This window comes from Podarcis vaucheri, assembly GCF_965113315.1.
Source record: "Podarcis vaucheri genome assembly, chromosome: 3".
In the NCBI taxonomy this organism is placed as follows: domain Eukaryota; kingdom Metazoa; phylum Chordata; class Lepidosauria; order Squamata; family Lacertidae; genus Podarcis; species Podarcis vaucheri.
Window position 1 is genome coordinate 31,155,971 of NC_138761.1, and position 18,020 is coordinate 31,173,990.

General features: G+C 42.8%; 1 protein-coding gene across 1 annotated transcript in view; it reads right to left on the reverse strand.

The window, feature by feature from the left end:
• The window catches only part of RAB3GAP2 (RAB3 GTPase activating non-catalytic protein subunit 2), a 53,287-nt gene extending 36,202 nt beyond the window's left edge, over positions 1 to 17,085 (reverse strand). Inside the window, exons 1-10 of the mRNA XM_082217296.1 lie at positions 16,810 to 17,085; positions 9,481 to 9,545; positions 8,861 to 8,987; positions 7,462 to 7,543; positions 6,056 to 6,103; positions 5,840 to 5,915; positions 5,229 to 5,330; positions 3,852 to 3,951; positions 2,411 to 2,509; positions 1,185 to 1,333 (exon numbers count right to left, since the gene is read on the reverse strand). Of these exons, the coding sequence (XP_082073422.1) occupies positions 1,185 to 1,333; positions 2,411 to 2,509; positions 3,852 to 3,951; positions 5,229 to 5,330; positions 5,840 to 5,915; positions 6,056 to 6,103; positions 7,462 to 7,543; positions 8,861 to 8,987; positions 9,481 to 9,545; positions 16,810 to 16,945 (984 nt within the window). The 5' untranslated portion in view covers positions 16,946 to 17,085. The remainder of the gene's footprint in view (positions 1 to 1,184; positions 1,334 to 2,410; positions 2,510 to 3,851; positions 3,952 to 5,228; positions 5,331 to 5,839; positions 5,916 to 6,055; positions 6,104 to 7,461; positions 7,544 to 8,860; positions 8,988 to 9,480; positions 9,546 to 16,809) is intronic.
• Positions 17,086 to 18,020: the final 935 nt, after the last annotated feature.

The window sequence follows — 18,020 nt, forward strand, 5'->3', positions numbered from 1 at the left end:
CACTAACTGCAGCCTCCAGATAAAATAGAAGGGAATCTCCATATAAGAGTACACTGCAGGAATCAAACCCTGATGTCACCAATGTCTGAACTACCATACATACAGGTCCCTCTATCTGCACGCTCACTACCCAAAAATCCACTTATCCGCACTCAAAGAATTATACCCAACCTCACTATACTCCGCAAAGTCACTTATCCAAGTATCTGGCTTCCTTACTTCCTCGTGGGATTTTTTTGTGCTGGTCAGTGGCAACAATTTCCAGGCAGAACTCATGGAGAGGGGAACAGGGGAGCCAGAACAGACAAATCAGGGAGAAGGAGAGGTTGGACAAATCAGTTTTTTACTTTGTCTCTCTTTTGCTTATTGGATGCAGCCATTAGAAGTGCTCCCATAGAAATTAATGGAAATCACAGGCTCGCTATGAAAATGCTCGCCTAATGAATTATTTCCTTGGATCTTCAGAAAGTGGGACCTGTGTTTATTGTGACCAAGCTCTCCCAGTTCAGAACAGCCAAAAGTTGTTGTACCTGTCACAGCTGGCAAAAGGTGCTTCTAGGCACTGAGGCCATTTTCTGGCCATTTCCTTGGAAAGCAGAACCACTCACTCACAGTTGGCAGCTACAAACTGTAACACTAAACCATGGTTTGATTATACACACAGTGAGGAAGGAACATCTGGCTCATACCCTTCCCATTTTTGCTCCCCCATAGCTGGCAGGATCTTTGCAGCATCCAGCTCCGCTTATTAACAAACCAGTATAGCTTGAAGTTGGCTTGCTTTGAAATTGACCATTGTTTGTTATAAACCACAGTTTGGTGGTTGGTTGGAGGAAGCAAGGAATGCAACTGGAGCACTGGTCTGGCTGGTCACAACATCTCCCTCATGCAGATGGTGGCCCTATCTCCATTTGAAGCACACAGACTGAAGACTGAAAAGATTCTGATAGGGATTTCAGGGCTCTTCCCCTTCAACCTCTCATCAGGTGCAGAGACGAGGCATTTCAGCTCAAGTTTTAAAGCATTCTGATCTCCAGTTTTGCTCCCCACATGAGTCTTTCCCCCCAACCGATCCCCCCATCAGCAAAAGCAGACAATGAAAATATGCATAGCAGGGAACAGGAATGTCCCATCTCCCAGGCAGCACACTGCACTTCACAATGACTGATTCATAATACACTTACCTCAAGCGCATAAAAGAAACCTGTGAAAGGATTTGACCCTACAGTGATGTACTGAGACATAGCAGGAGGGTTATTCTTTATGGCTGCATTAAATCCACCAATATTGGAGGCAGTCTTCATTTGGTCAAAAGGCGAAAGAGTCATGATACCTATTTTGTTTTTTTAAAAAAGGAAACCAATTTCAGAAATGCATGTCTCCAAATTTCTAAAAGCCCTACATGAACTCGGGCCCAAATATTATCATAAGTTTAGAAAAACAAGTCTGTCGTTTCCTGAAAGCTCCAAGAAGATTTAACAACAGACGCTACTTACGCTCTATTAAAAATATGCGGGCCTGAGGCATTTTGAGTGCTCCATACTGAGGCAAAGGTTTTATTGGCAATAAACTTAATACAGCGCACAAAAAGAAATCTAACGATCTTGAATATTTTCATTATTCATGAATATTTCATGAGCTCTGGGACTGCAGGAATAACCCTTCATGGTTGAGTGTGAAGACTTGTCAGTTACCCTACCCCCTTTAAGACCCTTGAGTGACAAGTGTAGACAGGGAGAATACAATGACAGTGGCTGCCTCCCGAGATGGGGTTGGGGCCAGGAAGAAAGTAGCAGCTGCGTCCTTCTGCTGACGCTGGGATCCAAAAGTTGAGCTATTGATATAGTAAACTAACTAAGAAACTGAAGACAACCAGAAAAGGGACTGTCCTATTTGTGTAGCATATGAACTAAGAAACCAAAGAGAAGCAGAAATAATATAGACCCATTTATTTCATATAATTTATACACTACTTGATAGTGTAAAAAAAGGACCCTGTAAGCAGTTTACAAAAAAATAAATAAATTCAAACTCAGTTTTCTAAGCATCCAAGTAAGCTTGTCTGAACAAAAAAATTTTCAGTAGGTGATGGGAAAGGGTAGTGAAGGCAGCTGCCTGGCGTCAAAAGGCAGGGAGTTCCACAGTGTAGCTGCTGCCACACCAGAAGATCTGAGTTCTTACAAATGCGGAATGTGTATTACGTGGCACTGGTTTTCACGTAGTGTATTAACTAAGAAACCAAAGAGAACTAGAAAAATGGTAAGGGTTACCAAGGCAGCTTACATGAGGTGTTTTTAAATCCTCTACAGTGTTCCTATAGACATGCTTTTTATTATTAATTGTATAAGCTGCAGCATCCATTCAGTGACAGGTCTATTCATTTAATAGAGTGAGCCAATGTAATACTTACCAACACTAACATGATCAACTATAGTATCCACATCCTGCAGACCCCATTTCTTATAGGCCAAAGGTGGTGGCTGAACGTTCTCATTGCCTGAAGCTGCAGCTGTCCATTTTTTATCAGACAGAGAGAAAGAGAGAGAGCAGAAAACTATTGGCTAGAATAAAGTTATGGCACATTGACCAGCACAAAGTAATGATAAATGTATGTGCTGCTGAACTGAACTGACAGTTTAAAAGGCTCAGTCACATTTAATTATTCCTTTATTTAATGTAAAGCAAAACTTAATGTAGAAATTGTATTGTGCATCATATTGCCAAGTCTAAGTTTAATTGAAAGACTGATATCAAAACTGCAATTTTATATGCACTTACATGAGTGTAAGTCATGCTTATTTCAGGTTAGATATGCATGGGATTGTGTCATAAGTTATTACTTATAACCAGTATAGTACAGAACATTTGGAAGTTAGTGATCTATATTCCATTCACTAATCAACCAGTAAACTCTGTAGGTAACATTTAGCAAGCCACAGGTTTTTTGCAAGAACATATACCAAGTCCTTGGAATGGGGGGGGGGGGACTTAAATAACATTAGAGTGATTAAAGCATGGGGCAAAAGTAAAACGTACCACCAAACCTATACTCTATGAAACAAGAATACAGTGGTGCCCCGCAAGATGAATGCCTCGCAAGACGGAAAACTCGCTAGACGAAAGAGTTTTCTGTTTTGGAGGTGCTTCGCAAAACGAATCTCCTATGGGCTTGCTTCGCAAGACGAAAATGTCTTGCGAGTTCCTGCGGGGTTTTTTTCCTCCCCCCCCCCTTTTCTAAGCTGCTTATCAGCTGATCCGATAAGCCGATAAAGCCGCTAATAATAGCGCTAATAGTGCTAATCCTCTAATCTGACAATGGGCTTGCTTCGCAAGACAAAAAAACCGCTAGACGAAGAGAATCACAGAACGGATTCTTTTCGTCTTGCGAGGCACCACTGTATGTGTTGCCAGCAATAACAGGCTCCCATCTGATACAAACTATACTAGTCATTAGAGATCCAAAATTCAGAGAGTATTCAAAGTTACAAGTAGCCAGCAGGACAATAAAATTATGAAGGTATGTAACCTTTTACTCAAGTGGGACTGCTCTGGAGCCCGGGTGCTATCAGATTTCCAGAAAGGAAAATTTTCCAAATTATTTTGGAAATAAATATATTTCCAAAATGCAATGGGTGATATCCAGTGCTAGTCATATGCAGAACAGAGCAATGGAAATAAATTGAGGAGCTCATTGATTTCAGTTGTCTACTCTGAGCATGGCTAATTTTGGATATCGCCCAATGCTTTGTAACATCCCTGTATGTATTGCCAAATAATAAAAAGTTTAATACACTTTTGCCACTGGAAGGCACGCCAAAATGGGTCAAGTTCTCCCACATGCCTGGACCTACCTCTTGCCACTTGGTTTCGACAAGCACGGAGGGACTGAAACAGGCTGAAACCATCTATTGTCACAACTGCTGCAGGATACAAGATGCTCAGTTCCTCGTTCTGAAGAAAAAGAAGATACTTGCCTTGTTGTAGCAAAATGAATTAATGTGCTATCCTGTTTGGCTTATTTCACTTTTAAGCAAGCACCAGTGTTCATTCAAAGTACAGCACCAGGATCTGAACCCAGAGGTGGAGCAGAAAAGAAGTGCGGAAAAGAAGACTCAACTGCTGCAGGCTCATTGCTCAGCACTTTATAAAGACAAATGGGGAAGTCTAGGGGAAGTGTCACTTAGGGACACGGGTGGCGCTGTGGGTTAAACCACAGAGCCTAGGACTTGCCGATCAGAAGGTCGGCGGTTCAAATCCCCGCGACAGGGTGAGCTCCCGTTGCTCGGTCCCTGCTCCTGCCAACCTAGCAGTTTGAAAGCACGTCAAAGTGCAAGTAGATAAATAGGTACCGCTCCGGCAGGAAGGTAAACGGTGTTTCTGTGCGCTGCTCTGGTTTGCCAGAAGTGGCTTAGTCATGCTGGCCACATGACCCGGAAGCTGTGTGCCGGCTCCCTCGGCCAGTAAAGCGAGATGAGCGCCGCAACCCCAGAGTTGGCCATGACTGGACCTAATGGTCAGGGGTCCCTTTACCTTTACCTAGGTTGTCACTTAGTGCAGTTTGGCACAGCTCCACGTCACCAGCCTTGACACCTCTACAACAAGTGCAACAGTATAAGATCAACATCTGCATGGAAAACTCATAACCCAGCATTTGTAACCAGATTCAAAACATGATCTCAAACCCTGGGTTGAAAGCACATCATGGTTAGCCTAAACTAGGGATGGTTAACTTTTTTGAGGGCTCCATTGACCCACGTGTCAGAGCTCCAGTGGCTGCACAAAAAAGTGGGTGTAAATGTTTTATTTTTAAAAAGTGGCATGTGGTGGGCACAATATCCTTTTGACATCACGGCGTTACAGAAAACCAAAGGAACAGTTTTTGTTTTTAATGATAAATTTTGGGGCACATACATGGTCCAAGGGCTGCAGTTTCGTCAACCCTGTCCTAAACCATGATTAATAGGGAAAAACGCAATGATGAGCCATGACGAGGCAAAGTAGGGAGGGCAAATCTACACAATAAGAAAGGGGCAGCAGCATGGACCCACTCAAGCCAGCAAGCCCAATTCAAATCTTTTAACCAGTTATGGATTGTTACCTACATAGCCCCAATAAATTTAATTCCCACGACTAATTAAAAAAAAAAGCTTCAGCTCTGAAAGATTAAGAGTTGAAAACCGTATCATGCCCTGTAATTATTTCACTTTCTTATATATCTGCCATCATACCTGCTCTGTAACTCCAGGGTGTCGTGGAATCTCGTACGTTCGGCATTTAAGCTGCATGACAGGATCTTCGTTCAAAAGCTGTGCCAGCAGAAGCACTCCATTCTAAAAAGTGAGAACAACAAAGCTGAAAGTGTATTCACTCTATTACTGGTGAGATGAGGCTACAAGTCACAAAACCTCAAAGGTCACCTCACACATTACATGTTTTTCCAGCACTACAGTCGCACCTCCACTTATGTAAACTTCGGGATACGTAAGTGGCAAACCTGGAAGTATATTTCCGGGTTTTTGCCGCATGTGCAGAAGCGGTCCCTCTGATTGCAGAAACCTCGGGATCTAACCGAAGCTCCAGAACAGATCCCGTCCACAAGCGGAGGTACCACTGTATAGGAATCTTAATACAGCTTTGAAGCACGGTGCCAGTTATGTTGGGGTTTTGTCATAAATACACTTGAATAAGCAAGCATCTAAGTAACGGCTGTCTTCTTGGGGCATACATATCAAAAATATCATACGCGCCGTACTTCAGCATTGTTAATTCTACACAAGAAAACCATGGTACATGAAACAGCCCTCAGCAGGCAGGCAAACCATGGTGACAAGTGACAAACCTCTGTGTAGAAGCGAACGTAGCCAGAGGTGAAGCCCACAACAATACAGGTCCAGTCAGGTCGTCCTGTTGAGCTCCTGTCTCAAAGAAAATGAAAGGCATTCTGTCAAGTCTTACTCTGAATTGATGAAACATGGGTGTCTCTAAAGGCAGCACCAGGCTTTGTAAAGGAGGTCTAGCTATGTGTGTGTGTGTTTTTTTAAAAGCATTTTCTTACCTCTTTTGACTTGCCAGTGGGATGCACAATACACTGCTCACACATTCACTAGAGGAAAAACACAGCAGTATTAAGCACTCTGCCACGAAGAGAACTGTCAGCATTAATAACATTACAAAACAGAGTGGGATTCACTCTAACAAACCCTGTCAACAGAAGCCCTGAGCAACAGAGCTTCCTCCCCATACATCCACTGCAACTGGTCAACACAGCAGAAAGAATATTCGATACAGGCCCTCTTCCACACAAACCAGTATACACTACACAACTGCACACCCAGTAAACATGGATTTATGGCACAAGCCATTTGTTTGCATATTCTGTGCTCATGTTTTCCTCCAACTACGCAGTCTAGATTTGTTTAGGCTTTTTCCTGCTCGTGCCTAACAAGGCCATGGACATTTCATGTTAATTAGCCCAGAATAAGAGAACGTGAACCACTGCACATCATCACGGGGATGCCACATGTCTAAACCCAGCATCTCTGTAGCACCACCACTACCCCCTCCTTTTCCTACCTCCACTTCACAACACTACTCAGTGTCTAACTGGAATAGAGCGCTTCACAGATTCATCTAGAGAAGCTACACCTAAAGCAGTGAAGAGGAGACGAAGCCTACAGTCTAAGAACTCCCCAAAATATTGCAAGCAATTAAATCAAACAGGGAAATTTTAAATTCAAAATAATGTTTTAATCACTTATCAATTAACTGATTAAGGTCTGCTGTTCTAATCAATGGTGATTTAACAGCATCCTTGTGCCTGTCTAAAAAACAAAGGTGCTGCCCTTTAAAGATTTTGGCAGTTTATGATGCATAGCAATTTTAATAGCTGTTTTCTCCTTCTAGGTATCTTATTTGCTATACGGAATCATTGTGCTCAAGAAGTAGCTCTCTTCCTTCACACACTTTCCCATTCTCATACATGAATAGAAGGAATTGTCTCCACTGGAGAGAATGGGAACAAGACGTGTGTGGATGCTTCTTGGAGGAGGGCTGGATCTCAGTGGTGGAGTCCCCTTCCTGCCTTGCATGTACAGTCCTGGGTTCATCCCTGGGTAGGGCTGGGAAAGAATCCTGTCTGAAACCCTGGAGAGTTGCTGCCAGGTAGCGCAGGCCAGTCTTCCCCAACCTGGTGCCCTCCAGGTGTTTTGAGTAACTCCCAGCTGGCCAGCTTCAGCAATGAGCAGGCATGATGAGAGCTCGAGTTCAAATCACCTGAAGGGCACGAGGCTGGGGGGACTGGCTTAGACGTAATGAACTACATGGACCAATTATGTGACTCAACACAAGGGAGACTTGTATGTAAATTCCTTTGGATCACCTCTTACGTATAAGTTTTGACAGAGCAGTAAAAAAAATCAGTGACGTTCTCATTCACAACATAAGTCTAGATCCCATGCCTACCCTTCTTCAACATTCAAAGAGCCACTCCAGCCAACAGCAAACTGCATTTCTTCTTTCCCTTTTTCACTGTGCTTCCATTTTGCTGGGAAGCAGGAGAGAGAAAAGTGGATAAAGTGTTATACTTTAAGGTAACGCAGTTAAATAAAAAGGTGATGTTTTTCTTGTGTTATCACCCATAAAAATAAAGGTTTCAGCTTCCAGGCATTTAACTATTTTTCTTTTCTTCCGCACTACAAAGATTTTGCCTTGTAAAATCTATTTCCCTGGACTTCCTTCCATAATAATTCTATATGCACTTACTTGGGAACAGCAATAACACTCTAATACTTATTTTAATGCATAAGCCAAAATGGGAAGATACATTCTTTAGCAACCACCTGATTCTTATTGCATCTAAAGTCAGATCATAGCTTTGTTAGAAACTACACTGGTACCTCGGTTTAAGAACAGCCCTGTTTATGAACTATTCGGTTTACAACCTCCGCAAAACTGGAAGTAGTGTCCCGGTTTGTGAACTTTACCTCGGTCTAAGAACGGAATCTGAACAGTGGAAGGGCGCCGGCGGCAGGAGGCCTCATTAGGGAAAGGGCACTTTGGTTTAAGAAAGGTTTCGGTTTAAGAACTGACTTCTGGAACAGATTAAGTTCGTAAACTGAGGTACCACTGTATAGCAAACGGAAGAGGTTGTTCCGTTCATACAAGGAACTCAAAACCAGGGGTGAGTTTCATTGGCAGAAGGGGTGGGAGGCTAATTCTCCCTGTGCCCTACATGCCACCTCCCCCACCAATCCAGGTCGTTCCCTCAGTCCTCCTTTTTGGGTGGCACAGGAACCTACAAGGAGACGCAAGAATAAGATAAAATTGCCTCTTCTCCTTCATGCAATCGGAGTATCCCTTGAGTGAAGTTCCACTTAAAATTCAGGTTTATCAAACTGTATCAATAAAAGGTGGGGGAGAACGTGAAGAATAATTATTGCTAATATGTGCTTTTGCAGAAGCAATGTTATTTGCTGCAATTGTCCTGTAGCCACCCCCTTAGTGACAGGACCACAGCAATTGTAGAACAGTATCTTGCTCCTATAGTTTTCTTGTTGAATAAGGAAAATCCGGTGACTACCATCCATTGTGCTTAGATCAAGCCCATGGTTCTGCTTTATTATCTGCTGCACTTTGTAATGAAAAACAAGCTTCCTTTCTACCTCCTCCCTCCCAAACCCGTTTTCCTTTAGTGCCATGTCTTGTAGATTGGAAGCCTGGGGACAGGGGCTGCCAAATTATTGATCTTTGCAAGCTGCTGCAGGAGCCTTTTTTAGCTGAAGAATAGTGTAAATACACTTTAAATAAACAAACAGAACTCCAGCGGAAATGGGAACAAATTAAAAGTCTGTGATATACTTACGCACAAAAAACACAGCTTTCTGCTCACGAGCTATTGCCATGAGATCATTTGTTGGCGACAAGGATAAGACACAATCCTGAAGCCAGGAATTTGCCTGAGTCTTAGAAGTTGATTCTTCCTCCTCCTCCTGTGTACAGTGATTTTTAAAGCTATTAATTTTCTGGGCAACATATATACTGTTTTAAAGAAACATATATGTCCACACTCACACAAAAGAGAGCAGCATTTAGGGAAAATGTAAATAAGCCTATTTCCATGTAATTGCAAATTTCGTAAGACGGTGAGAGAACTTGATTTTACCGCTGTGCAATGGCTCTCAAAGCAAAAGCTATTTTCATTTTGATGATTGTAGTTAAATTTCTTAGCAACTTTAAGGTGTTGTTTGTGCAAAGACATGTTACAAATATTTGAATTAAATAAGGTAGGATGTACTCATAACAGGAAGAAACACTGTATGATCATCAACCTGTAAGGTAGATGGGTGAACTGAACCTTAAAAGTTTAATTACTGAAAACAGTTAACAGAATTACTCAATGGATTATTCGTATTATTCCAAGAAACAAAGAGTGCACAGCTACAGAAGGCATAATTAGTAATGAAATAAAACAGAGAGGCTTACAGGTCCTTGTGTTTCTTGTTCATCCCATGCTCCCCAACCATCTTCTTCCCAGTTTGCTGGTTTACCTAATATTGAAAAATTCTAGCTTAGTTTCAAAATCATAACCATGGTCCATATATCGCTTTTAGATGCCTAGAAAAGCATTTGATTAACTATTAATTTTAAATATAGAAATAATTGTAAGGGGGTTTATAAAGCAATACCCATAACAGCCTTTGAAGGAAAAAGACTGCATGCAAAGCCACCTCCTGCAGACAACTCAGAGGCAGAAGGTGCAGAGTCTAAATACCTGACCAGGGAGAGAAGTCTGAGCCAGCAATCACTGGGCACGCAGACCTGCACAACTTGCCTCACATCAAATCAAATGTAGCTTGACTAGTATTGGTCAATCAACTGTTTTGTAGAAACAGGCAGGCAACAAAAACAGGATATCAATCAAACCACTTCTCCATTGAACATGTCTGGTGAGATGCCTTCAACTTGCTCGTTCCCAGGTTTTGCAAGTCCGCTCCAGAATCCATGCTGCCTTCCGTATAAGCTGTGCTATAAGCACTATATGTCACAACCTACATATTTCCTCTTTCTATAAACATGTCGATCATCTCACAGAAGCAGTATAAGATCTTTGGTCTAGCATAGCTCACTAAAACAGGTCCTGTATTTTGATACACCTGTCTAGGAACAGGAGCACTTGGCTGTGGTCCCTGACATCACCATGAAGAAGAAATAGACGTTTCTTTGTAATTTCTGTTACATACTGAAGAAGCTGGGTGTTTCACAACTTAAACTGAAACGCAACTGGCTTTCTCAGTTTCCCTTTTCTCCTCTTTAGGCAATTAACACAGTATGCCAAAAGGGACTATAAAGCCATAGAATCTACTGCTTTTGGCCACCAATTGACTAGGCAATACTAGAACAAAACACCCAGTTTTCAATATTTGCCGAGTTCATTGCATATTTTTCTTTCTGCCAATTTTGTTCAGCATAACTGCTAGGGCTACAAAGAGCATCAAAATCAAGCCAGCTAGACTACAGCAAAACTACTCTGCCCCATTTCCAAGTATTATGATCAGGTACATAGATTCCACTCAGGGAAAGATGGCATTAGAATACCAAAGCCAAAATGTCTAAGCAGGACTGCTTTTAATTAGAAGTTTATTACTGCCAGCACTGATGTACACCATTTTGGAAGTAACCACTGCTGCTAAAGCCATTACCCACACACAGCTATTTATAAAAACTCCCACGGAAAAGCAATTTATTGAACTGAAAAGGTCTCCACATAGTCTGAAGAAGTGAGTCACTCGACCTTTGTGCATAACAACCAGAATAAATCATTTCCACCTCCGACTCAAATTTAGAAATATTCGAGTTCGTGCAGTTAATAAAGCAAAGCTAGAAATCCCTATGGCAGACATATTTCACTTTGTCATAGGGAGAAACTGAATGAAAAGCACAGAAGGGCATCATAAGGAGCTCATCCTATGCAAAGTTAAGCCAGTAACTGTTAGAAAGCAGCTGTGAAATACTCTGTTCTATACATTCTGAAGCTTTCTAGAAGAGGCATGTTCACCATTACATCTGGAAAATGAAAATGCTGTTAATTTTGTAATGTTCCTAAAGGGTTTTATATACTGCTGCACCCTGCCCTAATGTTTTGTGAGAGGGAAGTACATAAATACTTGAATGAAGTAATAAATAAATAATCATAAAGGTAAAGGTACCCCTGCCCGTACGGGCCAGTCGTGTCCGACTCTAGGGTTGTGCGCTCATCTCACTTAAGAGGCCGGGAGACAGCGCTGTCCGGAGACACTTCCGGGTCACGTGGCCAGCGTGACAAAGCTGCTCTGGCGAGCCAGCACCAGTGCAGCACACGGAAACGCCGTTTACCTTCCCGATATAAAGCAGTACCTATTTATCTACTTGCACTTAGGGGTGTTTTCGAACTGTTAGGTGGGCAGGAGCTGGGACCGAAAGACGGGAGCTCACCCCGCCGCGGGGATTCGAACCGCTGACCATACGATTGGCAAGTCCTAGGCGCTGAGGTTTACCCACAGCACCACCCGCGTCCAAATAATCATAGTATTGCTATTAAAAAGAAACAATTGCCAAAAAGCCACAAGTGATCCAAGGGGGGGTATTGGTTTGTTTTGTTCTTGTTTTTATTATGTATTGTGTGTTTTTAACTTACATTTTTATGCTGTGAACCGCCCAGAGACCTTCAGATGAATAAATAAAATAGATCAGTGTTCAAGCCTGCCAAACCCACATTTAACCCAAACATGCACTTGGGAACTCCTTTCTTAGTTTTGACCCTATATCTGTATAGTGGAAGTTCTGTCATTGAGGCATAACCCAGTAGAGCAGGGGTCAGCAAACTACAGCCCGCAGGCCAGATACGGCCCGAGGGGGTCATTAAACTGGCCCCCGGCCCTTGCCGCCCACACAGTCAATTCCTGCGCCGGTTTAGCTCCACGCAGAGACTAACTTCCGGGACGCAGCCGGCAGAAAAGTTTGCCAACCCCTGCAGTAGAGGGTAACAACCTACCAGTTGAAGACCAATGTACGAGATGATCTTTATGGGTAAATCCCTTTGGTGCCCTTGTGCTCAGCTCAGGGAAGGTCTTTTAATCCAGTGGATGCTTCCACAGATGGAAGAGGGGAGGACATGTCTGCCAATTCCCCTTTCCTTCCTGCTCCAGCACCAAAGAGTGCCTCCAGAGAGTTGAGGAACCCTCTGAAACAGAGCAGATGTCAAGGGGCCAGGGCTGCCGGGAGAAGGGTGAACAAGAACAAACTCTTTCCTCCTCTTATCTTAATAATAATAATAATAATAATAATAATAATAATAATAATTTATTATTTATACCCCGCCCATCTGGCTGAGTCTCCCCAGCCACTCTGGGCGGCTCCCAATCAAGTATTAAAAACAATACAGCATTAAATATTAAAAACTTCCCTAAACAGGGATGTCTTCAGATGTCTTTTAAAGATAGGTTAGCTGCTTATTTCCTTCACATCTGAAGGATGCGGGCACCACTACCGAGAAGGCCCTCTGTCTGGTTCACTGTAACCTCACTTCTCGCAATGAGGGAACCGCCAGAAGGCCCTCGGCGATGGATCTCAGTGTCCGGGCTGAACGATGAGGGTGGAAACGCTCCTTCAGGTATACAGGACCGAGGCCGTTTAGGGCTTTAAAGGTCAACACCAATACTTTGAATTGTGCTCGGAAACGTACTGGGAGAAGTGTCTTCTTAACAGAAGTGTCTTCAGAATCAGAAATACTTTCCATAAATGCAAGGCACCAACTGGATTCCACCCTATGATTTTATTTTAAATCAATACAAATTCAATAAATCCACCATTAATTAACTCATTGTGGTAGCCAATTGGGTCACCTAAACTCCACCAAAATGAAGAGAATAACAACGGAAGTTAAATTTAAACAAGCCCTTATTCTTAAGCACTGCTTTTTTAAAATGCAGTACGTATTTGGAAAAATCCAATTACACAAATTATCCCGGGTATAATCTTAACTGGGGTGATTTTCTGTGGCATCATGACACTAATAGCCTCTTAGCGATACAGCCAAGTTTTTATTAAAATTAGCACGGAGTCTGCTGCACAATGAGAAATATTAAACAGTTAATTTAATAGCTTGGTTGCTTTTATTATGTTGGGGTCTCTTTATTACAGCTCTAAATCTTATGACAGGTCAAACTGAAAATTTTAAGCACATGCTGACATCGTAAGCTATTCCTGACAACTCTCTTCCTCAGTAAAAACCTTCCCCAAACCATTCCAATCTCTGCACATCTGAACTTCCTCTGCCAGTTAAGTCCACCATAACTCCTCACTTGGAAATAGTTACCTACTTGTCCATGGCAAGAAACAATCACCTTTACTTGACCAGGCAAGAAAGCCTTCAAAACACTTCTTGTTCTATTTTCCTTCTAGGCTATAGGTGACTTACACCAATATGCAGGTTTATTGGAGCTTTTCAAATCAAGGCTCATGCTTGTTGCAAATGCAAGAAAATGCAAAAAATTAGTTCAGGTTCAATCCCTGAGACACTACTCAGACAGCATAGTCACATCAAAAAGCAGGAGAATCCTATGCATGGAACTATGGTTGTGTTTAGCATTGAAGCTTATCTGTGGTATCTAATCATGAAAGTCACACTCCCAGGTGAGATTTGTTTGGGATTGCATTGTCAGTCATATTAGCAATTATCTACAGCTCAAGGTACATAAATTTCATTTTTAATAGTTCAGAATGCATCGGTGGGGGCGGGGTAGTTATTCAATTTATATACCGCCCTAAACCCACAGGTTTCAGGGCGGTTCACAGGATAAAATCACAATATAAAAACACTAAATACATAATCAAAATAGAAACAAAACCAACCCAATAACCCCCACAACACATTTCTAAAGGGCATGTATACGCTTCCCTCTGTCAAAGCCCACAAAAGATTAGTAATAACCCTAAATAATATTTTTTAAAATTATTATTATTGATTAGATTTAAACACTACCCTTCATCAAAAGATCTCAGGGAGGTTCACAAGATAAATGCGGAGTAAATAATCTGAAGTAACCACAGATCAGGTTCCAAAGCTCTTCTTATTTATAAGCTCTTTATAACATTTCACAGGCATCATATTTTCTAAATGTACAAAGTTAACGAATTATGAAGGATAATGTAGATTAAGCACAACATTGTCAGGAAATCTTAATTACCCTGTCTTGCCAACACCCCAAAATTCAGGGACATTCTTGCAGAACTCTTCTGGCACAAGGAAGCCACACTTAAAAAGCTAATGAAAACTCTTCCAGGGCTTTGATTTCCTGCATAGCAGGGGGTTGGACTAGATGACCCTTGTGCTCCCTTCCAACTCTAGAATTCAATGGTTCTATGATTCTATGACATACAAATAATATGAAAAATTAATTGTGGTTCTGTTGTTCACAATCATTTCTCTGGGCCAAAGCTGTTCCTCATTATAGAGAAGCATTACTCTATTGCACAAGGTACCAAATTCAAAACATACCCTGTAAATTACATCTATGGCTCACTTTAATAAGACAAATAGTTTATGCAACGCAGTTAATGGAACACAAGAAAATACTGTGACGCCTGTTGTCTTATTCCAAAAAGGTGTGACAGGTGAGAATATAATTTTCTGGCTACATTTCTAACACAGATGGCATACTGTTTAGTGAAAACTTTTCCATGCTGTGTAGACTCAGGAGATGCTATGTAAGGTCATTTTTGCTCAGGAGCTTAAAGAATGGCACTTCCAGGTCTCCTCTGAAAGCCACAAGAAATAAGGACAGAGTGCGTCTGCTGACTTCTCAATATCGGGGGGGGGGGGGTGGACAGCAGCAATGAGAATATATTTTGCCTACTCTGTACATCCATGAAAATCCTCATGCCTATTGGACAGATATTTTTATTCCATAAAGCACATAGCTGAGTCAATTCAATCAGAAGGCTATTACACTGATAGCGAATACAAGTGACAAGAGGAGAAAGGGAATATTTTGGATAGTAAACGCCACTGAGCCCAAACTTCAGTGACAGACTCAGTAATTTTGAGTTTTTGTTGTAAAACAATTTATCTTTTTTACAAGCCATGATGAAAGGCAAAGTGTCTTTCAAGAAAAGTCAATTGCCACAACAAGAGTTAACAAAATGCTTAGTAAATCACTTAAAGGTTCTATTTACAAACAAGCAGCACAGTGTATTAATTTTGTTAAACAAACAGAATTACATCAGATCTTTGCTAAAACTTCACCCCTTCTTTTAAGAAAAGAACAATTACCTTATTATGGTATGTTTTTATAAAGGCAACAGACATTTACAGTTAATTGCAGATTGTAAATGAGTGCACATGATTAAATGCTCATCCCACAAAAATCCCCAGCATTCAGAGAAATAATACTGGTATGTCAAAAAGAAGCTAGGAGGAGCACCCTTCCCCCAACATCTAGTTTTCTATGTACAGTAAAGCTACAATCCTAAAACACACATATGCAAGAAACAGCCTCACTGAATTCAGCAGGACTTTCTTCCAAGTAAGCATGCATGGATTGTACAATTTTGTTTTGTTATTGCAAAGAGTAAGATTGTGTCCTGTGAGCCCTCTGAATCTGAAACACATTTTGCTAGATCTTCTGCTGTTTGTACCAATATAACTGCTTTGCTGCACTAATATTCTGCACTTTAAAAAAACAAAAACAAAAAAAACCTCATGAAAGGGATATTAAAACATAAGGTCCAGGTTAGGCATGTGGAATATAATGCAAGAACACATAACATATCTGTTCAGCATTTGGCCTTCACAGGATAAGCAGACATCATCATTTTTGACAATCACGAATGAAGGCAAGTTGCTCCTGGGCTAGTTTATTCACGAAACTTGACTTATGACATTGTTAGCAGAATCCAGCAGGAATCCCCAAATCATCCAGAAGTTACATGGAGAAACCACTCTGCCATAACTTTTACTTTGGTTCAGAGTGATGACCCACCACCACCACACCCAAAAAGTCAATCCAACTAGTGAATCCTCAGTCCACAGCCCATGGACTTCAAGTCAGTAAGACCACAGAGCAAAGGATCCCACCTAGTCCCCTCTGTAGAAATAGAGTACAGGTAACACACACACGTTACTTACAGCACTCACAGGTGCCACAAGTCAGCCCTGTAAATAAGTTGGTTAAAAAAAAAAAGTTACTTGCCTGCAAAGTAATATTACTTGTGTACCAGCGGCTGGCACAAGAAGAGAAATAACTCCTCTCCTACAGCAGCCTGATGTATTTCTATGCTAGGAACAGTGGAGAGACAAGAGCATGCCATCACTCCTTCCCTGAACTACTCCACTCGCCTCCGGCTACTAGGCTAGTGTGTAAATGCAAGGCTGCCATAAACAGCCCATCTGTCATTCCCTTCTCACGGACACACACAGAGCAGAGAAACATGAAGCTGTACCAGGATCTGCAAGCAGAAGGCTTTCAATTAGCATCGGAAGGAGCTCTACTTAAAGGGATCTACTTCTAAGTAAACGTCACAGACGGATCTGGGTCCCTGGGCCTTGCCCACGGGAGGAAGAAAAAAAACACCCCAAAAACCAGAGTGGTGAAAGGTGCCTTGGGCATGGGGCGACGACCCCTCGCCCCGCCATCCTCTGCCTTTTGGTGTCCCATCGTCCAATAATGGAAAAGTTGAGCGATGATGACTGACAGGAGGACAACAGGCAGCTGCAGCACCGGTAGAGCTGCTGAAGTGCATTCTTTCCAGCACCCTCTCGGTCCCCTCACTCACCTCCGCCGCTTTCCTTGGCGCCCCCCGCTACGCCACCGCCACCGCCGACGCCCCCCTGGCGAAGGTGCGAACACAGGAAATCCCGCGCCGACTCCAGGTCCTGGAAGCTGCAGAAAGGCACGAGCGCGCAGGCCATGTTGGCGCCAAGCGGGCTCTCTCCCCTCTGCCCGCCACCACCCTTTTCTCTAAAAGCGACAGCCGCCCCCGCCCCCCTGCGCCCGGCCTGAGCTGGCTCGCGAGCTCGGCAGCCAACACAACCCGGAAGCCGTCGGCGCCTCAGCCTGCAGTTCCGCGCACGCGCACGAGGGAAGGCAAGGAAAGGAAAGGGAGGAGAGCTGAACCTTGAATGACGGCTCTGGGGTCACGTGGCTCTCAGAGGAGGCGGCGGCGACGGGGCGGAGAATCCCGGCCTCACGTCAGGCGTCGCTTCGCTAGTCACGTGGGAGAAAGCAGCAGGTGGAGGGCAAGCGGAGTACTTTAATAGAGCGGGTTAGGCGGGAGAGAGGCTCTGGAACTCAGGGCGACTCAGCCTCAAAAAAAGATTTAGCGAGACCAGGCGCGGATTTACTATGGAACTAATGAAGCTTAAAGTTTAAAAACTAAAAGGCATAGGAAATTTGTATTCACACGTGGTGAATTTTTGTATCCCGCTTTGACATGGGAGATAATCCAGTACAGCAAAACCTGAGATGTGATGGTTTGTTGTTGTTTAGTCGTTTAGTCGTGTCCGACTCTTCGTGACCCCCTGGACCAGAGCATGCCAGGCACTCCTGTCTTCCACTGCCTTCTGCAGTTTGGTCAAACTCATGCTGGTAGCTTCGAGAACACTGTCCAACCATCTCGTCCTCTGTCGTCCCCTTCTCCTTGTGCCCTCCATCTTCCCCAACATCAGGGTCTTTTCCAGGGAGTCTTCTCTTCTCATGAGGTGTCCAAAGTATTGGAGCCTCAGCTTCAGGACCTGTCCTTCCAGTGAGCACTCAGGGCTGATTTCCTTCAGAATGGATAGGTTTGATCTTCTTGCAGTCCATGGGACTCTCAAGAGTCTCCTCCAGCACCATAATTCAAAAGCATCAATTCTTCCGCGATCAGCCAGCTCTCACTTCCATACATCACTACTGGGAAAACCATAGCTTTAACTATACAGACCTTTATTTTAAATAATAATAATATGGTGATCAATGTGGCAGAAGAACCCCATTGAAGAAGATAAC